The sequence below is a fragment of the Lygodium microphyllum genome, chromosome 28 (assembly GCF_053477565.2).
Source record: "Lygodium microphyllum isolate KBCC chromosome 28, Lygodium_microphyllum_v1.1.10, whole genome shotgun sequence".
Classification (NCBI taxonomy): Eukaryota; Viridiplantae; Streptophyta; class Polypodiopsida; order Schizaeales; family Lygodiaceae; genus Lygodium; species Lygodium microphyllum.
The window spans coordinates 959,496-985,753 of record NC_141162.1 but is presented as its reverse complement, the minus strand read 5'-3'; the positions used below and the strand labels follow the sequence as shown (position 1 = coordinate 985,753).

At 40.2% G+C, this 26,258-nt stretch overlaps 1 protein-coding gene across 2 annotated transcripts; it reads right to left on the bottom strand.

Moving 5' to 3' along the window:
• Positions 1-11,666: 11,666 nt before the first annotated feature.
• Positions 11,667-15,577, bottom strand: LOC148011114 (putative pentatricopeptide repeat-containing protein At3g25060, mitochondrial). Of its 2 annotated transcripts, XM_087670606.1 has the most exons (3): positions 14,637-15,577; positions 14,388-14,487; positions 11,667-14,309 (listed from the first exon to the last, which is right to left on the bottom strand). In XM_087670606.1, the coding sequence occupies exons 1-3, from the start codon at positions 14,645-14,647 to the stop codon at positions 12,045-12,047; spliced, it is 2,376 nt and encodes a 791-aa protein (XP_087526732.1). In that variant the 5' UTR covers positions 14,648-15,577; the 3' UTR covers positions 11,667-12,044. The 2 variants fall into 2 exon arrangements, with proteins under 2 accessions (XP_087526732.1, XP_087526731.1); XM_087670605.1 differs by having other exon boundaries at positions 11,667-14,487.
• Between the last annotated feature and the right edge of the window lie 10,681 nt (positions 15,578-26,258).

The window sequence follows — 26,258 nt, the reverse complement described above, 5'->3', positions numbered from 1 at the left end:
GTATGAAGATGAAGAGGATATGATGGCTGATGATGAAGAGGTTGAAATTGTAGGAGAGAGCTACACTTGATCATGAATGTTTTGTCTATTTTGTAGAAACTTTTACACATGAGTTATATTATGAGGAGTGGCTATGTTGATTAGGCAGTATTTGAGCACATGGACAATAAGAGATGGTTGGATAGATGATGAAGTCAAGAGGATCAGAAGAAATGCATATTTTTTGAAAAATATCTTTCTTTGGAAAAACCCACAGTAGAAAAGAGGAACTCCTTTGTGAGTAGTGTGTGATAGGGCTACTCAACTCTCTAGATCATATTTGAATTTCGTGAGTCAATGGGCTAGCCATAGAGGTGTCTGGCTACATTCGAGAAGATCGAGAGATACTAGTGGAAAGCTATGTATAAGGATATCTTACAATTTGTAGAGACTTGCAATACATGTCAGATGTATTCTTTGGTGAGACACTATGATGGTTTGTATCCTACTTACCCTCTCTCTATGCATTACAAATGGATTGTAGATCTAACGATCATGCCTATGAGATTATGGTAGCTAAAATATGTTGTGTTTGCATAGGAGGACCTTATGAATGAAGTTGAAGGCCAAACTTCAAGGAGTAAAGCTACAAGTGTTGTATGTAGATTCTTACTAGAGGATGTGATATGTTCTTATAGTCATGTAGGCAAGATCACAATTGATAAAGGGGAGTTAGATGCCAATGAGGCTAGGAATTTTTTCTCTAGGTTGGGGCTTAATCTTGCACTAGTATTAGCACATAGTCCTAAAGGTAATGGAAAGAGAGAAAGGGGATATCCATTGATTGTCAACGCATTAGCAGAGGTATGTAGGTGAAAGATTTTGAGAGTGGCCATAGATAGTTCTATATGCTTTATGACTACTCATAGTGTTATGATAGGATATATGCCCATAGAGCTTATGTATGGATAAAAGTCAACCATGCCAACAAATCAAATAAATGCTACATCAAATGTGTTGCCATGGGATGAGGGGATGGGCAAAGAGGAGTTGTCAATTGGAAAGAAGACCAAAAGATATAGATTTTGCAGTACATAAACTAAAAGAATCTAGGTTAAGGAACAAAGATAGGTTTGACAAGAGACATTGACTTTGACCTAGAGCTATAGAAGAAGGAGATTGGGTACTTGTGTATGATAGTAGTTTGGATAACCAACATAGCACCATCAAGAAAGTATCTAAGAGATGGTTTGGTCCTTACATTGTGAGACATGTATATGATAAAGCCATATATCCTCTTTGTGAGCTAAATGGAACAAAGTTAAAGATACCCATAGTTGAAAAATGTATCAAACTATTCAAATGAATATATTCTTCCACTTATGAAGAAGGAAACAAGGACATTTGAAATACTCAAGATAGCATAAGCGAAGAGGAAGAGGAAGATAATAAAGATGAAATAGAGGACCTTGATCATAATGAAGAGTAAGATAAGTGGCACATGCCGGCAAATTGTAGGTTTTGAGAGAGTGGATGTCATGTGGATCTATGTATGCTACTTGAAAATTTATGGAAAGTCTAGTAGTGACAATATCTTTCTTGCATACCTATGGGACTGCTCTACCAATGTCTATGCTTGATTTACATTGTCTCTGGTCATTTGATATGAAGTCTGAAGTGGTTTATACTTTAGTGTGAATGTAGAGTGTCATGAACTTATTCCTAGATAACGAACCATTTTATGGACCATAGTCATGTGGGAGAAGAGATTGGATAGTCTAAAAGCCTTGAGCAATGTCCTCATAAAATTTGGTGTAATTTTCAGTCCATTTGCTAGTGCCTATAGCAAGGCCAAACCATCTCAGAAAAAACATACTATTTGCTTGCTAAACTAAAGGGGAGAGCATGGCAAAGTCTAGTAGAGAACAGGCTAAAGCTTTGTGTTTGTATACAAGGATTGATATGTGATCTCTTGGATTGTAGTAGAATATTCTAAACAAGGCAAATAATCTATCTACGCATGTTCATGCAAGGAATACTCTGACCTATCTTGAATCTAAAGGAGATTATTGTTGGCTATCCCAAATAGGGATTATGTGTGGATTGTTTTTGGGTCTTCTTATTCCACTGTTGTAGTATATCAAAATAGAGATTTTTGGGCTGAAAGAGGGGACTTTAGAAGCTTCAGAACATGGTATTATTGTTCTATGTGGGCTACTTTTCTATGGATGGTTCTAGTACAAGTTTGGGCCTATTTTTGAGCATCATGCCTATTGTTTAATACTCTTGTGCATGGTAGACACTAAGTCATATAGATTGTATTAAATTAGGTTTTAACTGAGCCATAGCCTCACTTTTGTAGTCTTTATGTGGATCCATATGAGGTATAGGGATTGAGCTCAAGCTCTTATGCAAAAGTATATTGTACAATTGGGTTTTATCTATCTCTTGGATTTCTATTGCTTCTTGCCTTCTTCTTTCATAGAATTTCTTTTCTCAATGTTGTGATCTCTTCTTACCTGAGTCTCAATGGCTTTCAACCATACACAATAAATACATTGACACCATGGATGGCATGCTCTACATCTCTCCATGTCCCTATCTAAGTTGACTCCTTATGGTGGAACCACTAGTTAGTATGGGGTATTCTTTGAGGTATTAGGTGTATTTGTGGCTTTGAAATATTCAATAAGGATGTGCTATTGTGACACCCTAAGATACCTCCCTCGAGACTGTAAGAGATTATCTCTATGTCACCATAGCTTCAAAAGGAAGAGTCCAAGGCAACATTGATCTAGGAAGTCCATCACCTTAGATAGTGGTTTGAATCCATCTTAGAATAGATAATGGAAGCACCCTTTGATCTCACAGTACACTAAACACCTACATATGTAGTACTCCTTAGTCCTCTAGGGGAAGGAAATCTACTCCATAGCAATAGATATCTATCTATAATTGATGCAAGGATGCACGGAGCTAACTAATGGTACATTGTAGTCTATGAGACAAGTGTGTGTCCATGTATTGCAATTGGATCACAACCATCATAGACCTCCCCTCCATCTAGTAGTGACTACTCTTTTCTATAGCTCTCCTCCGATGATAAAGGCTCAATCCCTAGATAGGAGCTCCATTTAGGAGTGTTGGTGTTACCAATGTGTCAAAGAGCTAGAGTTTCATCAAAGATTCATAGAATCATATATGTGCAAATTGGTTCTCCATGGCTCCTAATGCCGCATAGCCTTGGGCCAATCTATTCTCAACTACTCTCCTCATAGTAAATCTCAACCGTACAAAACTAATCCCTAAATGGATGTATCTCTAGACTTGCTATATTATCACACCCACCATATGTAAATTGAAACAATAGTTGTCCGATCCATAATTTAGGTTGAGGTGTTAAAAACCATAACCTTGCCAAGCTTCACTATGAGGTCTCTCTCCTAGCAAAAGGTATATAGTGCATCTAGGTGGTGCTGCAATCCCTTTGAGGTGTTTGAGATAAGAACCATATCATATATATATTAGTTAATGTATCAGTACTCCCCCAAGGATAGGCCCATCTCCTCCTAGTCTATTAATATAGTATGATATCTCATCAATGGATAGCTTGAAGAGAAAGGGTGGAAGGGGGTAACCCTACTTCACTTCGATAGTGTTGATGATTTCCTATGTCATCCCACTTGGAGTTCAAAACAATCCAATCCATTAACTCATACAATGCCAAGACGCCCCACTCTATCTCAGTAGGTACCCCCCAACTCTTGTAGTCACTGCTGCAACATGAGTGTAGCTCATGGCCCTATATCAAGGCTTTGCAAAAGTCCACAAAGCAACAATAGATTTGTCTCCCCTATGCTCTACCCTCCTCAATGATAGCTCAAAGTGTAAGGATGTGGTCAAGTATGAAATACCCTCTATTAAACCTTACTTGTCCATGTGCCCCATCTTGGTGGATCTTTGCCCATTTGCTTGGTTCATGCACTAGTATAGATCCATAAAGCTTGGATAGTAGGTGATTGATCATGATGGTTCTATAATTAGTAGGCATCATAGGAACCCTAGCTATAAGCATGGGTACTATAGTATCAGCAAACCAATGGTAGATAAGCCTTCATAAAGGGCACTCTTGAACAGGTGGTGGGCTTGGAGTGGTGACAACGTGGCATATGAGAGGTGTTCTTCTACTCGTCCATCAAGGTCTTGTGGTTGACCATTCCAGAGTTTATGAATGGTGTCTTGAACCATAGTTGTGTTAAAGATGGAGGTGGGTCTATTCTCTAGCAGTTGGGGAAGAGGAGACGGCTGTCCAAGTGCCATTCCCAATATGCACAGAGAGAGAGAGAGAGAGAGAGAGAGAGAGAGAGAGAGAGAGAGAGAGAGAGAGTAGAGTAGAGTAGTTTATTATTGTCCATGGAAGGCCAAATTATGACCCATGGGACCTTTCTACAATGATTCTCCTCCCCCATGGTAGGAAAGGGTAGCTACGGTGAAAGAACGATCTATGCAGCGTAATTCTCCCGAAAGCGTAACGAGTGATGAGAGCCCCTAACTTGGATATAAGAGTAGTGGTCAGAAACTCGTGAAGTGGCCCCTGTAAAGGGATATCAAAGTCAACCCGTATGTGTGCATATATTGGGCATGTCATAATCATGTGCTCCTCTGATTCTACACATTGTAGTCCACACAACTTGCATAACCTTGTCTCTCTTGCTTGTCCACTCCATGCACTTGTCTCGATCAATAAAGTGTATAGAGAGAGAGAGAGAGAGAGAGAGAGAGAGAGAGAGAGAGAGAGAGAGAGAGAGAGAGAGAGAGAGAGAGAGAGAGAGAGAGAGATTATGGAGAAAAAGAATCAAGAGAGAAATGCAAGAGAAAGAAGGTGAGGGAGACAAAAGATGTAAATTATTTGAGAGAAAGAAAGAAAGAAAGTTGTATTAACGTCCTTTTACATGCCTTAAAGGCATATAGAAAAAAGGACATAAATCAAGTATTTTGATAACAATCCTTTGTTGAGATATCGAGCTCCACTCGTGATATGCCAGGGTGACCGTTGTGCATTTATGTCACCGACGTGTCAGTTGCAGATGCGGTTGGTACACCGCCCATGAATAATAGCTACATGACATCTATCCTTATCTACTCTAGTTCGTGGCTCAGTTAGTATGCCACCTTAGTTAGTTGAGTTTGGTTTGAGACCCATATATAGGGTTCTTCTATTTCTTTGTATGAGACTTCTTTTTGGCTTACACAACTAAGAAGAGGAAAACTGTTTTCAGCCTCCACCCTTGTGTGTATTCCCCCATTGTGCAAGCAAGAAAGCTACAAGTGAGACTCCTTCCTTCTCTCCCACAATCTTGACATGGTATCAGAGCCTTGTTTGTGGTAAGGAGCTCAAGAAAGCAAGCCAAGCTCGCGGTGTTCTGGTAAGAGGAGCAGTGTTGCTTTCATTTTCTGTTTTGGGAGCAGATCTCTGCAGGTAGCACATCCGGAAATTGCAAGAGTGCATTGTCTCAGGTTGAGACGCCTTTCCCGGTGAAGCAAGAGGGCAGTATATGCTGCGGGTGAGGGCTTTAGCCCTCGGCGACCCTGTTTTTTTTATTTGAGACCATTTCGGGGCCTGTTTTGGAGGCAGAAGTTTTCTGCACGCACTCAGGAAAAGGCCCAGTTTTATGCTGTGCAGACTGTTCTACAGGTCAGCGAAAAGTTACTGTAGAAATTGCATCGTATGCCTGTGCGCAGAGACATTGGGAGTTACAGAATCATCCTTGTTGCCTGTTGATGCAAAATCGTCATTAGGAAGTGACTGTGTGGTTAAATACCACTTTCGTCAGTTTTGCAGATTTGCCCTTGTGAGGCTGAAGCTGTGTTCTCTGCAGTGACAGAATTTTTTGCAGTATTCTGTAATGGCGTCTGATTCTCTTTCACAGATTGTAACTGAAAAGCTTGACAAGAACAACTTCCAAGCATGGAAGTTTAGAATGACGAATTTCCTTATGGGAAAAGGATATTGGGAATTTGTTGCAGGAAATGAAGAAGAACCAGTTCTTCCTGATGTTCCCAATCAACAGCAAATGCAGGCATTCAAAACATGGCATGAGAGAGCCAAGAAAGTTATGTACTGGTTGTCTATCAGTATTTCAGACTCTATGATTGTGCATATTCAGGATGCAAGTACGCCAAAGGAGGCATGGGATACTTTGTCAAAAATGTATAGCACAAATACGCAAGCCAGGAAAATGCAGCTCAAGCAAGAGTTGCATAATGTGCAAAGAGAAAGTATGAGTATCAATGACTATCACATGAAGGTGAAGAAGATTGCAGATGCACTTGCTTCCATTTGGTCGCCAGTGGAAGATGATGATTTAGTTTCTGTGACCTTGAATGGTCTATGAAAGGATTATGCACAGTTTCGGACATCCATTTCAGTTCGTGAAAGATTTCCTGATTTTGAGGAGTTGATTGCTCTTCTAATTTCTGAGGAGCAAAGAAATGGTGGTGCATCTTCTTCAGGAGGAACTTCAAAAGAAGTTGTCTTCTACTCAAATGCTGGAAGAGGTAGAGGCAGAGGTAGAGGAGGCCGATCTGGAGGCCGTGGTAGAAATCAGAATATGCAGCAAACTCAAGAAAACCAATCCTATGGAGGAGGACGTGGTAACTCTAGAGGCAGGGGGAGCCAAAGAGGTCGTGGTGGATGGCAAAGAGGCCAAAATGCAAACAACAATGTTGAATGCTACTACTGTGGTAAAATGGGTCATATGGCTAAAGACTGCTATAAAAAGCAGAATGACATCATGAATGGGAAATTGCAACAAGGGAATTATGCATCTTCTAGTAGACAGGGTGATGACAGAAATGAGCATTTGTTTATGGTGCAGCACATGAACAATTCTGTGACAAGTGCAGAAGAAAGCAACGATGTGTGGTATGTGGACTCAGGTGTATCAAACTACATGACAGGTCATGCAGAATGGATGGAGGATGCAAGGAAAATGAAAAAACCAGGATTTGTGGAGACTGGTGATGATACTGCACATCCTATTGTGCAGATTGGAAAAATTCATTTGTTTATACAGAATGGGAAAAAGAAATACATGTCTGATGTATTTCATGTCCCGAATATCACCAAGAATTTGGTTTCTGTTGGTCAAATGGTTGAGCAGGGCTTGCAGGTCAGATTTAATCCTCATGGATGCTTTGTTGAGGATATGAAAAATAAAGGTCGCTTGATAGCAAAAGGAAAGAAGAAGGGCACAATGTTTACGTTGGATGCAGACATGTCTGAATTGAGTGCAGCAATGTTTGCACATGGGACCGGTGTAGTTGCAGATATTGATATCTGGCATAAACGCATTGGTCATGTTAATGTACAGTGACTTAAATCAATGCAGGCTCAAAATATTGTTGCAGGATTGCCTAAATTCAAGGTTGCAGAAATGCATAAGGTATGTGAAGCCTGCCAATTTGGAAAACAGGCAAGGAAACCATTTCCTAGACATGTTCAAGAGAGTAAGAAGCCATTGGAATTAATCCACTCTGATGTGTGGACTACTAAATCTGCATCTCTTGGAGGCTGTCATTATTTTGTTACTTTTATTGATGACTATAGCAGAAAAGTTTGGGTGTATTTTATGAAAAAGAAAAGTGAAGTTTTTGGGCATTTCAAAACTCTTAAAGCTATGGTTGAAAAAGAAACATGCCTGCAAATAAAATGCCTAAGGTCAGATGGAGGGGGAGAGTACCTCTCAAATGAGTTTGCAAGGTTCCTGTAGGAGCATGGCATAAAGCAGCAACATTCATGCAGTCATACCCCACAACAAAATGGAATTGTGGAAAGGAAAAACAGGCATATTGGAGAGGTATCTCGTGCCATGCTCAACGAGAAAGACTTGCCAGATTTTTACTGGGCTGAAGCAGTTGCTACAGCAGTCTACATAATGAACAGGACTCCCACTGCAGCAATACATGGGATGACTCCAGAGGAGAGGTATACTGGTAGGAAACCAGATATTTCTCATTTGAAAATTTTTTGTTGCATTGCCTATGTTGATGTGCCAGATGAGTTGAGATCCAAGTTGGATCCAAAAGCTGAGAAGTGCATCTTTATTGGTTACTCTCTGTAGCAGAAAGGATATAGATGCTATAACCCTTTTACTCGTAAGTTTACAGTGAGCAGAGATGTTTTTGATGAGATGAGTAGCTGGTATAAACCAGTAAATGTGATTGATAATGTAGATGCACAAAATGGTAATGCTACACAGAATTCACAACAGCAGTCACAAGATATTAGTGGACCTGGAGCGTCCTCTAGTAGTGGTTCACATTCTTCGCTATGGACAGGCAGATTGAGATCAGGAGAATCTTCTCAAAGCAATGCAGATAGTGGTATGCAGGTATCACGAAAAGGAAAAGAGAATGTAGATCAGCCCATATTTGATGTGAATGCAGGTTACTCTTATGTGGATGGTGAATCCAGTGGCTCTAAACAGAGCATTGATGATGAGTTGAGTATTCCTTCTATTGTTACACCTGGAGTAAGGAAGACCAGGGATGTTTTGAGAGCACCTGGGAGGGAACCTACTTTGCACAGGTCTACCAGAGCTAGGTATCCTGTGGATAGGCTGAAATATGATGGATTTACAGCCATTCACTATGCATATATGGTCAAAGTGATACAGGAACCAGAACCCACTTCTTTTGAGCAAGCCATGGAAAAAGAAAAATGAGAGAAAGCCATGGATGAAGAAATGGATGCCTTGGAAGCAAATGCTACATGGGAATTGGTACCTTTGCCTAAAGGTAAGAATACAATTGGTTGTAAGTGGGTTTATAAGGTGAAGCACAATGCAGATGGTTCTGTGAACAGATACAAGGCAAGATTAGTAGTCAAGGGATATGCACAAACATATGGCATTGACTATGAAGAAACATTCAGTCCGGTTGCAAGGATGGCAACCGTAAGAGCAGTCATTACTATGGCTGCATCAAAGGGATGGTCTTTACATCAGATGGATGTAAAGAATGACTTCTTGCATGGTGATTTGCAAGAAGAGGTCTATATGGAGCAGCCACCAGGTTATGTGCATGCTGTTCATCCTGAGTTTGTTTGCAGGTTGAAGAAAGCCTTGTATGGCTTGAAGCAAGCACCTAGAGCATGGTCTGACAAGATAGGACAGTATCTTTTCACTATTGGCTTTTAGATTTCCAAGGCAGATTTCTCACTTTATGTGAGAAAAACAGAGAAAGGTATTATGCTACTTGTCATTTATGTTGATGATTTGATTATGACAGGTGACAGTGATGAGGATATCCTTCATGTGAAAATGCTATTGAAGCAAAAGTTTGAGATGAAGGATTTGGGAGAGCTGCGTTATTTCTTGGGCATTGAGATGATTAGATCACCAAGTGGGATACAGCTCTTGCAGAGGCAGTATAGATTGGACATGCTATCCAAATATGGGATGACAGGCTGTAAGCCTATTTCAGTTCCTTTGGAGCAGAATGTGAAGCTGAGCGCAGATGCAGGTGAGCTTCTGGAAGACCCTACTATGTACAGATGCATAGTAGGAAGTTTGATTTATATGATTATTACCATGCCAGATTTGAGCTATGCTGTTGGATTGGTAAGTCAGTTTATGCAGGCTCCAAGGAAATCGCATTTGGATGCGGCTAGACGCATACTCAGGTATGTGAAGTCCACATTGCAGTATGGACTATTTTATGAGACTAGGATTCAGATACAGTTGCATGGATACACTGATACTGATTGGGCTGGTAGTATTTCTGATAGACAATCTACCAGTGGGTATGTGTTCTCTTTTGGAAGTGCTGCAGTCACTTGGAGCAGCAAGAAACAGCCTACGGTTGTCTTGTCGAGCACAGAGGCTGAGTACAGGGGTGCAACAATGGCTGCATGTGAGGTATCTTGGTTGCATAAGCTACTTTATGATATGCATCAGCCTACAGATGGACCAGTTGTCATTTATTGTGACAACATGAGTAGTATACACTTGGCAAATAACCCAGTCTATTATGCTAGAACAAAGCACATTGAGGTGCATTATCACTATGTGCAGGAGAGGGTTTTACTAGGTCTTATTGATCTAGTTTATGTCAACACAGAGGATCAGGTAGTTGACATATTCATGAAGGCATTGGGCGCAGAGAAGCTGCGTAAGTTCAGAGACTTGCTTGGTATGCAAGAATTGGGATTGAGCTCGAGGGGGAGTGTTGAGATATCGAGCTCCACTCGTGATATGCCAGGGTGACCGTTGTGCATTTATGTCACCGACGTGTCAGTTGCATATGCGATTGGTACACCGCCCATGAATAATAGCTAGATGACAGCTATCCTTATCTACTCTAGTTCGTGGCTCAGTTAGTATGCCACCTTAGTTAGTTGAGTTTGGTTTGAGACCCATATATAGGGTTCTTCTATTTCTTTGTATGAGACTTCTTTTTGGCTTACACAACTAAGAAGAGGAAAACTGTTTTCAGCCTCCACCCTTGTGTGTATTCCCCCATTGTGCAAGCAAGAAAGCTACAAGTGAGACTCCTTCCTTCTCTCCCACAATCTTGACATCCTTATTGGGAGCCATGGATACAAAAAGAAACCCATAGCAGGGCATCATTAACACAACAAAGAAAGGCTGACTACTAAAGCTATCAAAGTTGGGTAATAAGTTATGGCCCACAATTAACTTAGTGCTTCTATGATGGCTTTGGCACCTCGATAACTTCCCATTTGCCCCAAAAGTAACTTTGTGCTTAGGCTTTTGAACTCCTCTATAATGACTTTTGCCACCTCTATAAATTGACCATTTGCCCTCCTTTCCAAGTGCCTTTATCTTGGCAATTTTGTCCAGTTATGCCCCAACCCTAACATGTAGAGAGAGAGAGACGCGTGGAGAGAAAAAAGAGGGCAAAGAATCCTAGCATGCCCCGACCCAATGCACAGGGAAGAAGCGAGGGAAGTACCACATGATAACTTTGGTTCCCACATGAGCGTGTGTGTGTGCGTGTGTGGAGAGAGAGAGAGAGAGAGAGAGAGAGAGAGAGAGAGAGAGAGAGAGAGAGAGAGAGAGAACCCAACCCCAATATGTGGGAAAGAAGCAAGGGGAATACTACATGATAACTTTATTTCCCTAATTGAGCAGCCTAGCATTCTTGTGCGCTTCAACACCAGTACTTTGTCAAAGTCATGCAATTAGAAATACCAAACTTACACTAGTAGGGTCTACAAGGATGTCCCATTGACGCTTAGATTGCTCTCCTTGGTGTTGGGCACGCTACATTGATTGGCATATCTTGTAAAACTCCATCCTAAATTTTGGTTTTCTTAGTATCAAAGTCTATCTAAGGTTTGATCGTATAGCCCACCACAACTAAAGAGTGGATGATCAAAGCGGTCCAGCTTAAATTGATATTATCAGCAACCTCATCAAGATGATGAAGATAGACTTCCTTAAAGGTTAGTGGGTCCCAAAGCAGATGACAAATTAAGATGTGATTCTCTTTACAAAATTCACCTACTTACACGCTTGAGCCCCACTCATCGCAACAAAGATAGTCTTAAAAATATGTGGGTTCCAAAGAAATGACAAATTAAGGTGGGATTTTCTTCGCGAAATTTACCTACTGATACACTCGACCTCCCGTCAACTAGCAAAAACCATGGACTTCGAGCTCCAAGGCATAGCCCATCTGCTTAAGTCTACCTCGAGAATTTCTATATTCAACTTTCTTGATGTTTTCGCATTTGACATAAATGTCAATTAGAACTGGCCTGTCGTACCTTTAAAACCATCCATAATTTGTCTCCATTGGATTATCCTTTACCGGGTTAGACTTGTTATCTAATGAAATATTTATATATGTATAGATTTGTGATATATTTATATATGCTTTGGATCAATACACATATACATCTACATCAGTCCATCACCACCAACATCACAGTAAACTTATATACTCCATTAACATGCATATTCTTTGTGACATGTATACATGCACTACCCAGGTATATTAATGGGAGCACATACAGTGACTGACTTCTCAATATGCCCTCATAGCATGTCTTCCTTTCCATATTCTGATAGGGCTTGTGACACCCAATGCAAATGTGGGGAATACCCTTCCAGCCGTAACTTTTTACCCACGTCTTTTAATTTGGTATACATACAATTGCTCTGCATATGGGTCTTATCCCCAACACTGAATGAGTTTAAATTTCCATGTACATCAGTCAACCAACAGCGTCCTGGTATCTTCCATGCTCCATTTTTTGTTCTCAAAGCCTCAACCTTGTCTGCTTCTTTTTGCATGCCAGCAGCTGCATATAAATTACTCATGCAGACATATGCTGTAGCACAGTTATCATCCAACTGTAGAGAATGCTCAAATGCACATTTCCCGAGCTCTACATTTACCCAATTTTGACAAGCATCAGTCAGAGCCAACCACAAATCAGAACTCTGTACCTTCTCAATCACCTTTATTGCCTTGTCAAAGTGACCTGCACGGCTGAAAAGATCAACTAGACAAATATAATGTTCTGAACTTGGAACAATGCAATAGACACTGCTCATCATATCAAAGTACATTTGTCCCTCCCCCACTAGACCTGCATGACTGCAAGCAGTAAGCAAAACACTGAAGGTGGCACCATCTGGCTCTATACATTCTCCTCTCATTTTCCTGAATAAATTAAAAACCTTTTCGGCCTTACCCAGCTGAGCATATCCACCTATGAGTGCAGTCCAAGAGCCTGCATCCCGCACTGGAAGCCCCTCAAACACTTCCTGTGCTTTGGCAACTGCACCAAACTTGGCATACATGTCCACCAATGCAGTGCTAAGGACAATATCATGATGATCCAATAGCCCGAGCCTCCGGACCTCAGCATGTATTTGTTCACCCTCCTCAGTTGCTCCTATGCTGCCGCAAGCTTTCAAAATGCATACAAATGTCGCTGGGCTTGGGGAGAAGCCCTCAGCTCGCATCCTCCCAAAGCAGTTTAGAGCTTGCTCACCAAGCCCATGCTGGGCATACCCTGCAATCAGTGAAGTCCAAGAAACTGTGTCCCTCACTGAAAGCCCATCAAACACATGCTGTGCTTTGGCAAGTTCACCACACTTACCGTACATGTCCACCAATGAAGTGCCTAACACAATATCATGGTTTCTCAATAACCCCAGCCTGCGGATCTCAGCATGTAACTCTTCACCTTTCTCCATTGCTCCTATGCTGCCACAGGCTTTTAAGGCAGACAAAAATGTGACTGTGTCCGGGGAAAAACCCTTTTCTCGCATCTGTTCAAGGCAGTTAAGAGCCTCCTCACCAAGCTCATGCTGGGCATACCCAGCAATTAATGCAGTCCAAGAGGCTGCATCTCGTATTGGAAGCCCATCAAACACTCCTTGAGCTTTTGTGAGTGCGCCACACTTGGCATACATGTCTATCAACGCAGTGCCTAGAACAAGACCATGTTTTTCCAACAACCCCAGCCTGTGGACCTCAGCATGTATTTCTTCACCCTTCTCAGTTGCTCCTATGCTGCCGCAAGCTTTTAAAATGCATATGAAGGTGGCTGCATCTGGAGAGAAGCCCTCATCTCGCATCCGCTCAAAGCAATTCAGAGCTTCCTCACCAAGCCCATGCTGGGCATACCCAGCAATTAAGGCAGTCCAAGAGACTGCATCCTGTACTGGAAGCCCATCAAACAGTTCTTGCGCTTTGCCAAGTGCACCACCCTTAGCATACATGTTCAGCAATGCAGTGCTGAGCACAATATTATGATTTTCTAATAACCCCAGCCTGTGAAGCTCTGCATGTATCTCTTCGCCCTTCTCGATTGCTCCTATGCTGCTGCAAGCTTTCAAAATGCACACAAAGGTAACCTCGTCTGGGGAGAAGCCCTCATCACGCATCCGTCCAAGGCAGTTCAACGCTTCCTCACCGAGCCCATGCTGGGCATAACCAGCAATTAGTGCGGTCCAAGAGGCTGCATCCCGCACTGGAAGCCCATCAAACACTTCTTGTGCTTTTGCAAGTGCCCCACATTTGGCATACATCCGGACTAGGGCAGAGCCAATATAAATGTCCCTTTTAAGCAACCCTGTTTTAAGAATATCACCATGGATCCTGCTGCCTTTGTGCAGGTCCTTCTGTTTGCCACAAGCCTTTATTGAGTCCATAAAGTCCCGTGCAGTAGAGGACTCTCCAGATTTCACTCTCAACTCTTGTTGGACCCAAGGTGGATTGTGCCGACCATCCATCCATAGGGACTCCCTTGACTGTTTGTGGCTGAAGTTGGGGAACCTTGGGCCTATCTGTGATGCATCATCTGAGAGTGCTGACTTCCTAATGAATGAAGTCGTACAGAAATGTAATACATTGTGCTTACATACCTTCTTGCTCTTCTGATTGTGCTGGAGTTGCAACTCCTTCCATAGCAAGTCTAGATCTCTGCATGCCATTGTGGTGCCTGGTAGGTGTGAGAAACTTGTTCTGTTCAAGAAAACAAAGAGAACAAGGAGCCAATAAACTGCAGTGCAAGAGATTAAGGGAATAATATATCCAGAATATTTAGAACACAATGCTGTGAAAATAGGAGAATGATCAGAGTAACAATGTTATGAGGCTCCAAAGTTGCCTACCGTATTAGCATGCCCTTCCAACATCATCATTTTTCTGTGAGTTAAGGAGAATGATCAGATAAATGATGTTCTGAGTACCCGGAATTGTATTACTCCTTATCAAGCTCTTCCAATCCGAAACTCAAGTGATAGTGATGGTTGCTGGGACGTGCTTGAGGATTCTAAGATGACATATGGCAAAAGGAATGGAGGCCAAAATCAATTTCCCTTTTCTTCCAAAGAGATGTTTGGGCATGGGTGATTCCTGTGCTGCTACAGCGTCTTCTGCTTGTGTTAGGCTCCATTCCTGTTGTTCTGCTACCTCCTGTTTGTGGATCTCCTGCCTATGATCAATGATCAATTTGTGATCTGTGGAGCCTTTGTCAGGCTTCATTACTTTAATCAAGCTGACTTTGATATCCCCTGTTTTTCAGTTTGCATTCCATCTGTCGGACAAGCTCTAACACATTGGGTATCTGCTACCTACTGTTTGTGGGTCTTCTGCCTCCGTCAAGCTCCATTTCTGCTTCAATTTTGATTTTTCTGTGCTCCGGAGTGTTGCTTGAGAGCTGAATTCTATCGATTGTCCTAGCTGTTGCTGCCTGCGCTTGCTCAAGAGAGCTGTATTGTTGAGCAATGAGCAACAATGGCCTCTACCATCATAGGCTGGGGGATCAAAGCCTTACCATACTCGATATTGTTGCAGATAATCCCCTACAGAAATGTAGGTCATCTTTGAGCGTTACTGCAATTCTTCATTAGAAGGTCCCCCTCGAAGCATCAATCCCCATCGTTTCAGTTCAAAGACACGCGAATCTATACTACCTTATAATTTACTCGTTTCAATGGGATGACATGCACAGCATGCCTCCCAAGCCCTCAGAAAACAAACTTTGAAGAAAAATGGGCCTTGGAGGAAAACACTCTTAAAAGGGATACTCCTTTTGTCTTCTTCTTCTACTCTCTCTCTCTCTCTCTCTCTCTCTCTGTGTCTCTCGTGTGCAGCTCTTTTCTCCTTTTGTGAGAGTAGCCTTCTCCCAACTTATTCTAGCTTGTGCTCCTGGCTTATCGAGGAGCATCCCAGGGCTTAGTTGAGCCTTGTTAAGTACTTATTGAGCTGAGAAGCAATCATTGTATCCATTTTGAGTGGATAGAGAGCATGCTGTAGAAATCGTGGACACCTATGATTACTTGATAACACTTTCATATTTTGGTCATAACTTTTGTATACGATATCAGATTCAGGTATTCTACAACTAGAAACAAAGAGCATGATGAGAGCTATAATTTAATAACTCATAAAATTGATTCTGTGTAGTTTTCAATCTTATGTTTTACATAGAACAAAATAATTTTGATTTGAACAACAAGCATTTGATTGGTTTATGCTCTATTGATGCTTATGGGGAATGTTCGCAATGCCCAAATGATGTATTGATGCTCCAAAAAGGCTTTTAGACTAATTAGAGATTGATTAGCTTAGTCATTGAAGTGCTTATTGCTATAATAATAGTTTAGACAGCAAGTATACAACAATGACCTTCATGCTTTGGATGCTTATTGTGCCTATATGGTATTCATGTTATATATCTATGGTGATGTCTAGCATTGATATCTAAGCTTGGATATGTGATTATGACTCACTTTGACACTTGAATTTGAGCTACATTTGATGCACTTGGGCATTGGTCATGGTCAATTGCTTTGAGCTTTCGTGCTTACTCACTTACAAATATTGAAGCTTCATTGGATGCTTATACTCCCGAATGTATTTGTAATGACCTTGGGCTTTTTGGATGCTTTGATGTATATGTCTTAAGCTTTGCTTGCTCACTTTGCATTTCGAATTCGCTTCTAGTGGAATATGGTTGTACTTACACTTGACAGAGCAAGCTTGGTTCTTTGAGATAGTGGGACTCTTCATTCATGTATATGCTCTCTTATATACTATTGGATATAGTTACCTCCGCTCATGGATTGATTTGATTGCATATGCTTTGATTGATGTCGGTACTTGATTGCCACCCTGCCAATTGCATTCTATATATCTTAGATTGCTACTCAAATATCCCTATTAGTGGAAGCTTGCTTTCTTGGCAATTTGCCCACGATTGAATTTACAATTTATAGACAATTATACCATAATTTATTCTCACCCTTTTATATAAATTTTGGGACTATTTTATTGAATTTACAACAGCCCACATCCTCTTGTCATTTGCAAATATTATGGCATATTCATTAGCAGATATTGCTATTTCCAACATTGAAAAGCTTGATGGCAATAACTTTCAATATTAAAAGACATAGATATGGAAAGTCTTGGTGTTGAAGAGGTAAGTTAAGCCATTGAAGTTAGAGGGCATAAAGCCCGATATTTATGATGCAAGGGATTGGATAGAACTTGATGAGCTATGCAATTCCACTATCATTTTATCATTATCAAAACATTTGTATTTTAATATTATTGACACTGAGGGTGGTGTTGATGCATTATGGAAAAAGATTTTCGCTTTTTATAACAAGCAAAGACCTACATCTCAATTATACAAGCTAAATAAGCTTGTGGACCTCTGCTTGAAAGGAGAGTATGGCTATATCTCCTCATTTGAATGAGTTTCATTCTATTTTCAATCAACTTGAATTGCAGGGTATTTAGTTTGAAGATAATATCAAGTCCTTATTCTTGCTTTTGTTATATTACTTGAGTCATGGGACACCTTTTGTACTACTATGAGTGCTCATCCCCTTGAAGGTGGTTTTAAATGTAATGATGTAGAGAGTGCTCTTCTGACGGAAGAGCTAAACATGAAGAACATTAATTTAGTTGACATTTCTCATGCATTGATTATTAAAGGTAGAAATTGTCATAATGGCAATAATAACCATGGTAGAGACTCACATCCCAATAGAGACAAGTCTCTGTTCTATGGGCAATTTTGTAGTAAGTCCCATAGGTATAAGTCCTCTTTGACATGTCATTACTGTGGGAAGTGGGGTCATATTGGGCCACGATGCCATAAAATGCACAATGAGAAATCAAAGGAGAAAGTGTTGGATAATGCAAAGTATGATGTTTATAGCATTATCCCTAGCAAGTCCAACATAAAGATTGAAGAGACAAATGTAGTGCAACGTAAGGCCATCGTAAGTTTGATTATGACTATAAATTAGATGCTTCATCTCTTGATGCTATTCATTTAACTAAAGCTTTATGTACTTACTCTCAGTGTTGGTTGGCTGCTTGATTCGAGGGCTTCTTTCCATGTTACTTCACATCAGGATTGGTTTCATACCTATTACAATATTGTAAGTTCTGTGAGATTAGAATATAACACTACATTGGATATCATTGGCATGGGGGATGTTAGACTACAATTTGTTTCAAGCAACTCTTTTGTTCTGCATAATGCACATCACGTATTAGCTTTGACCAAAAGCCTAGTACTCTCTACTAAACAATTGGACCAAAAACCTACACTTTGCTAAACAATTGGATGATATAAGATATAATGTCTCTTTTGGTGATTCACCACGAAAATTTACCCTTGGTCGCTTGTTTTTGCATGCCAAGGCTAGCGAGCTCTATCCTTTGTATTTGGGTATGTTAACCATGTATTGGCTATGCTTTCAAAGGAATGAAAGTACTTACTCATTTTTAGTATCTTCTACCTCTTGATTACTTGTATTTTAATTCATCTAATCATTGTCATTATTGTAAACAAACACATAAAACTCTGACTCTATATGCATGAGTGAGCCTCTAGCTCTTGTGTTTTTTAATGTATATGGTCCTATGTCCTATTAGTCATTGGGTGGCATATAATACTTTGTGACATTTATTGATGATTATTCACATAAGGTCTGGGCTTATCTTATTAAGTGAAAATCAGATATTCTAGCTAATTTTAGCTCTTTATTTCTCTTATTGAGAACCAACCTGAGTATAGACTGGAATACCTAAGCTTTTACAATGGGGTGAATATGTGTCTAAGGTATTTGAGTAGTTTTGTGATGAAGGGGGTATTAAGTATCAGTTGATCACTTCATAAACTCCAACCTAGAATGGTATTGCAAAGTACATGATCATGACAATATGCTTACCATAATTATTTTTGTTGAGACAATTACTATTGTTGTACATCTCATTAATAGATCCCCATGCATTGCACTTGGTTGTCACATTGTAGAGAAGGCATGTTCTAGAAAATCATTGTCATATGCTTATTTGAGAGTCTTTGTATATAAGACTTTCTATCATGTCCCCAAGGATAAGTGCAATAAGTTGGATCCAAAGTCTGTCAAATGCATCTTTCATGGATATGGAGATACAAGTGAGATGGGCTATCACCTTTGGAATCCATACATTCAAAAGGTTATCCATAGCCATAATGTGATTTTCCATGAGAATAATATGCATAAGCATTGTGAGCAAGTAGTTGAAGTATGCAAGTTGATCTTTTAAGAGAAGCCTCCTATTATTGTAAAACTGGTCCTAGTGAGACAACTTGCTGCAGTTGTTGATGATGTAGTGGCCCACAATCTACGGATCATGCTATTAGATAGAGAGGACATATCATACAGGCCCCATAGCTAACTTTGAGATACTCTACTAGAGCTGTATGTCCTATTGATTGCTTGAGCCCTCTATGGATTATTTCATTGGCAGACTCTACTGAGCCACTCACCTATGAGGAGTCTATATGCAGAGGTGATTCTCATTCTTGGGAGAGGGTTATGTAGTTTAAGTTTGATTTGCTTTAGAAGAACCGTACATGGGACTCAGTTTCCTTGCCTGATGGAAAATGTGCATTACTATGCAAGTGGGTGTACAAACTAAAGAGTACCCCAAGTCACCCTAAGCTAGCATATAAGGCTAGATTGGTCACAAAGGATTTTAAGCATGATCATGGTGTTGGCTTCAATGAAGTGTTTTCTCATATAGTCAAAATGACTATCCTATGCTTGGTCTTGGCCTTGGTTGTTCAATTGGATTTGGATCTTTATTAGATGGATATGAAGATGACTTTCTTACATGGGGACTTACATGATGACATTTATATGTAGCAATCTAAAGGGCTTGCGGAGAAGGCAAGGAATACGTAGTGTGCAAATTGAAGAAGAATCTTTATAGGGTTAAGCAAGTACCTAGGGAGTGGTACTATAAGTTTGATGCTTTCTATGCAAATTGAAGAAGAATCTTTATAGGGTTAAACATGTACCTAGGGAGTGGTACCATAAGTTTGATGCTTTCATGCATTCGCAAAGGTATTCTCACAATGATATGGATCATCTTTATACACGAAGATGGCTTGTGATGGTAGCCTTATTATTTTGGTGCTTTATGTTGATGATATGCTTATAGTTGGGAGTGCTCATGCTAAGCTGGATACTTTAAAGACTTAACTCAAGAAGAGCTTTGAGATTAAGGACATGGGATATGCCTCACATGTACTTGGTATGCACATTACATGCAATTTCTCTAAGGGACTTCTGTACTTATCCCAAAAGGAGTTGATTCTATATGCAGGATGGTAAGCCTATTGGTTATTCTTTACCTTCTCATCTGAAGATTAGTCAGGTCGATTGTGTGTAGTCAAATGTGAGAGGGCTGAGATGACCAAGGTTTCTTATTCATTTGCAGTGGATAGTTTGAGCTATGAACTTATCTTTGTCATGCTATTATCAATGATGCATGCATCTTGGTTAGCTATGTATTGAGCTTTTGTTACATTGCTCAGTCCATTGTGCATCTAGTTGGTCTCTTCTATTACTTGTGAGACCTACTCTATGCACGATGGTTATGCCTATGGGATGTATCTCAGTTTGACACATTGATCCTTTGATAGTTCTCAATGCCATCCGCATGTTCACATAGTTGCTAGTTGCAACTATCCCCTGGTAGTTGCAGTTTGTATTGTGTCAGTGATTGCCTCTCATTGGCATTGATTTCTTACTATTGTACTTCATTTTCAGTATGTTGTCATTGCAATTTATTGCACTATTTATGCGAGTAGTCACCTCCATTTAATTGCCTTTTGCATTGACTTTGTGGACAACTCATTACTTTGGAAATTCCCCTTGTTTTTAGCTCGATGTGGTAGTGGTTTTGGGGCTGATTTGCAAGTTATTACAATACCCTCTTTTCCCCTTTTGTACATTTGCTTGGTCTTAGTATGGCTGGTGGTTCCAATAGTAGTGCTATCTTTAATCTTGACAAGTTGGATAGCACCAACTATAGCTATTGAAAGGCCCAAATATGACAACTTTTAGCATAGAAAATGTAGGTTAAGACTTTGAAACATGAGGGTGTCAAGCCCAAACGTATTGATGTAGAGGATTGGGCTCAATTGGATGAGCTATGTAAGTCCACCATTATTCTATCTCTCTCTAAGCAGGTTTTCTATAATGTTGTCTCTGATGGGCAATCCACATGGGATTTATGGGATAAGATTATTAATGTCTATGACAAGCATAGCCTCGCTTCTTAAATGTATTGGTTGAAGCAACTCATGGACCTTTGTATGAAGGAGGGCACTTCCACCATGTCGGTAACTTAAATGAGTTTCATTCTATTCTCAGTCATTTGTCTTTGTAGGGGATTGAATTCAGGTGTAATCTTTCCCCTTTGTTCCTCTTGGTTACATTGCTTGAATCATGGGATATATTTTGTATCGCTATGTGTATAAACATGCCTACTGATGGGCTAAAGTTACTACGTGTAGAGGGTGCACTCTTGATGAAGAGGTTAATAGAAAGAATGTCAATGCTTCGTGGACCTTTCATGGTTTGATAGTTAGAGGCAATAATGGTAGGAGCGGTAATGACCGCCATGGGAGAGACTCTCAGTAGTCTCATTCTCAGTCACATGGATAGTCTCATAGTAAGTCCATGGGAGAGGCTCTTAGTAGTCTCATTCTCAATCATGTGGATAGTCTCGTAGTAAGTCATGTGGCCATAAGTCCTCATCGACATGTCATTACTGTGGAAAAGCATGACATATTTAGCAACAGTGTCATAAAATACGCAAGGACAAGAAAAAAAGGACATGGGTAAAGTAGATGACAAAAATAATGATCACTGTATTATTCCTAGCAAGTCCAACGTTAAGATTGAAGAGATTCATATCGTGCAGATGGATTTTGATGATGGTTTCATACTTGTAGCTTCTTCTCTTGATACCTCACAATTGATTGATGCTTTGTTAGGATATACTTAGTGTGTTGGTTGATAGATTTAAGGCCTTCCTTTCATGTGACTCCTCATAGAGAGTGGTTTCACTCTTATTGCAGTATGATTGGATCTGTCCGTTTGGGTAATGACCTGGCATTAGAAATCATTAGTATTGGTGATATCTAGAGCTACAATTTGGTTCAGGTAACATGTTTACTCTTTATTATGTACGTCATGTACCAGCTCTCATGAAGAGCCTTATCTCTGTTGGCACTTTGGATAATGCAGGTTATGTAGTTTCTTTTGGTGATCCCTCATGAAAGATTACCCATGGAAATCTTGTCATTGCACATGGTGTTAAGTCCAATACTCTCTACCCCTTGCCTATATCTATGTTAGTTGACCATGTTTTGGCAGTGGATGTAGTTCCACATGTATCTCTTTGGCATCCTTGTACTGGCCACATGTCCTTGAAAGGAATAAAAATGCTTACCCATTTGCAATATCTTCCACCCCTTGACTATAAGTACATTGAGTCTTGTGATCATTGTTTATATGGCAAGCAGACATGTAATATGCATAAAATATATGGTATGACACACATGAGTGAGCCTTTGTCTCGTTCATTCAAATGTATGTGGTCCCATACCCTGCAAGTCATTACGTGTGGCGCGAAGTATTTTTTTATCTTCATTGATGACTATACACATAAGGTCTAAGCATACCCTATTAAGCAAAAATCAAAAGTCTTGGATACATTTCAAAGTTGGCTTGCTTTCTTTGAGAACCAGTCTCTAGGTATTGATTGAAATGTGTTAACCCTCAGATGAACAAGGTGGAAAATCGGGAAAATCTAAAGTAGAAGACACGGTCAAGGCACAAGTGAAACAGGAGACAAAGGTGCACCATGAGAAACATGGAGACACAAGAAGTGCAGAAAAGTCCTGAATCAAGGAGAAATGCACAAAAGAAAAAGTGCAAGTCAATACTTTTGTAAAAGAGCGCAAGGCGCACTATGATTTACTTTAAGAGTGCTAGGCTCTCACCCGTGCAATTTGTAAAGGTAGGAAGGTGGTAGGAAGGAAGCTCTCACCCGTGCAATTTGTAAAGGTAGATGGTGGTAGGAAGGAAGCTAGGAAGATAGGAGGACAGTGGGAAAAAGGGGCCTAGGCCACGGCCGGCCATGTAAAAAGGGGGTGACCGCCCAAGGGAAAGAGGGCATGTATATAAAGTTCAAAAAAGTGAATGAGAAGCTCATTGTTATGTGTGCCCAAAAAAACCATGTCATCATTCTAGGACATGTGTCCAAGAATGGCATTGCTGTTGATACCACCAAGATCAAGGTTATTACGGAGCTTCCACCTCTCACCAATATGAAGGGTATTCAATGCTTTCTTGGGCATAATGTTTATTATTGCTACTTTGTTCTAAACTATGCCACTATTGCCAATCCACTTTATAATATTTTGGTTGTGTCAAAATGGACTAATGAATGTTAGGATGCCTATGAGGCCCTAAAGAAGGCTCTTGTCTCATTGCACCCATTTTACAAGCCCCAGATTGGACAATCACGTTCCATGTTCATATTGATGCATCCAAAATTTCCATTGGAGCTGTTTTGTGCAAAGTTGGTAAACATAACATGGACATTCTAGTGAGCTTTGCAAGCAAGTAGCTCATTGAGACTAAGATGAATTATTCCACCATTGAACGAGAAGATTTAGCAATGGTTTATGGAGTTAAAAAGTTTCAACATTATTTGCTTGCCACTCCTTTCATGTTTTTTTATTGATCATTAAGCTCTACTTTATCTTGTGAACAAGCCATGTGCTATAGGAAAAATTGCCTAGTGGTTATTGATTTTTCTTGAGCTTGATTTCTATGTGATTGTGTGGAAAGGAAAGCAACATTACATGGCTGATCACATGTCTCCATTGACATGTGGAGAAAAGGCAATAGGCATTGATGATAATTTACCCGATGTACATTTGTTTTAACTTCAATAGGAGGCCCAATTATTCAAGGTTGATCTCACACCCCATTGGGCAAATGATATTGTTGCTATTTAAGATAATAGAATTCGTGAAAGCCCCATTGAGAAGGCTTGTCTCACTCACTTGTTGATTAAGACCTGACTCTACTAGATGATTGCTATCCAACTCTATCAACTAGGGCAGGATGGTCTTCTTCGATGATGTGTTTGTGAACATGATATGGAGCATGTGATCCAAGAAGCCCATGGCGGCATTGTTGGTGGACATTTTGATGGTCAAGCTATAGCACATAAAGTGTTATAGTTGTGGTGGCCCACCTTGTTCAAGGATGCGATACATTTTGTTAAGCATTGTGATAAGTGCCAATGCCCCAAATTTCCTATTTGCAAGGACAAGATGGATTTATCACCTGTCATTTTGCTAGACAACCTTTTGAAAAATGGGAGATTGACTTTGTAGATCCTATCACTCTAACTACCCAGTATTCACAAGCACACTACATTCTAGTGGCCAAATAGAGCCACCCCCAAGAATGATGCCTATACAATGGCTAAGTTCTTGAGGGAACATGTGATTTCTTGCTTTGGTTGTTGATTGAGTTGGTTAGTGATGATCAAAGGAATCACTTTTGGAATGAGGTCATTGAGCATCTACTCTCTACCTTTCGAACTATCCACCCAAGGTCATCTTCGTACTATCCTTAGGCCAATGGCCAAGTTAAGTCCACCAACAAGATTTTGCTTAATGTTTTGACCAAGATTGTTTCTGCTTCGTGCTCTAATTGGGATAACAAGCTATTCAAGGAAACACATTTGATAGTGGGATGGTGATGAAGTTATTGAGCAATATAGCAACACATCTGATAGTGGGATAGACTTATTTGTTTCATTACCTCTTGGTAACATAGACCTAGAAGTAGATAGTTTAGCAAGGGCTGATCTCATTGAAGATGAGATGGATCATTCACTGTAACATACTTAATTTGCTTAATGATTCAATGTGTATTCTTAATTCTAAGGAAAATATCATACGCACATGTGCATACTTGAGAATCAATAGTCAAGTTTAAAGCTAAATTGAATTTTCCATAATAAAAAGAAAGTACTTTTTATCATCTTCAAGTAGAGAAATTATGAGATACATGCAATTCTTGCTACTAATTGTATAATAAGGTTTGTGTCGCTTGCCGCTAATTACTTATATCAGGCTTGTCAATCGGAGGAATTGCCATTCATTAGAGAGCAATGCAAAAATAATTATTAACTCTGGTTTTTTTATTATATTAAGTCCAATTTCAGGTGGTTAAATAATTACACGTCTGAAAACGCGTCTATCTACGTGGATATATAGACACAAAATTCGCGTCTATTTACGCGCGCATATAGACGCAATGATAGACGCGCTCGACTTTGTGCGTCTATGCCTCGTTTCTGTTGTGGTGTCTATACACTTATATATTTTCTATAGAGTGCTACTAGACTAATCTAGTGTACAACTAACTTCTATACATACAGACACTCTAATTGCTCTCAGCAAAAACACTCAAAACGTGTGTTTCAAATAGGTTGTAAACCGTTTTCTCACTATTTGGATGTCCAAAACTAGTCCAAATGAGATGAGACTTCACCCCTAGGCTATTCACAACATGCCCAACACACTCGTGATTTTAGATTAACAAATCCAAAAGTTGTGACACAAACGCGTTTGTGTCACCAGGTGCTCTCCTGCAACATCTAAAGATACTGGGTGATTGTCTATGTCCTGTAGACTCCCAATGTGGTCTTCTTTTGAAAAATGGATCAAATTTGCTATGTCAAGAGTCAGATCCCGTATGCATTGCCATACTTCCACGATAGACTTTTCATGCCACTTGGTGGTAGGGATCTTTTTATAGCATTTGGGTGGATGCACCTGTCTGGCACTACAAGCCACCTGTGTGGCTCTCCCCCCCCCCCCCCCCCCCCTGCAAGCTCAAATCATCTGATGAACTCCAAGTAGCTATCTAAAACTACTAAACTTATCTTTACCCAAAGACTTGGTAAAGATATCTGCAACATGTTCATCAGTCCTCACATGCATAAGATCTACTCTCCCTGCAAGAACCATCTCTCTGATAAAATGGTAGTGTACCTCTATGTGTTTTGTCCTGGCATGGTATACTGGATTCGTTGCCAGGAGTACACTACTGAGATTGTCACATAATAAGGTCACTGGAGCATCCACCTAAATATCCAAATCAGCCATAAGCTTGAGTAGCCATGAAATCTCACATGCTGCCAATGCAGGATCCCTGTACTTTGCCTCAGTACTAGACAATGCAACCGTTGGTTGCTTCTTGCTGCTCCAGCTGATCATGCCACTTCCAAAGCCAAAAGCATAACCACTCGTAGATCTGCGATCATATGAGCATCCTGCCCAATTCGCATCTGTGTATCCAACTAGTTTCAAGGGCTTATCTCACATATAGAACAGCCCA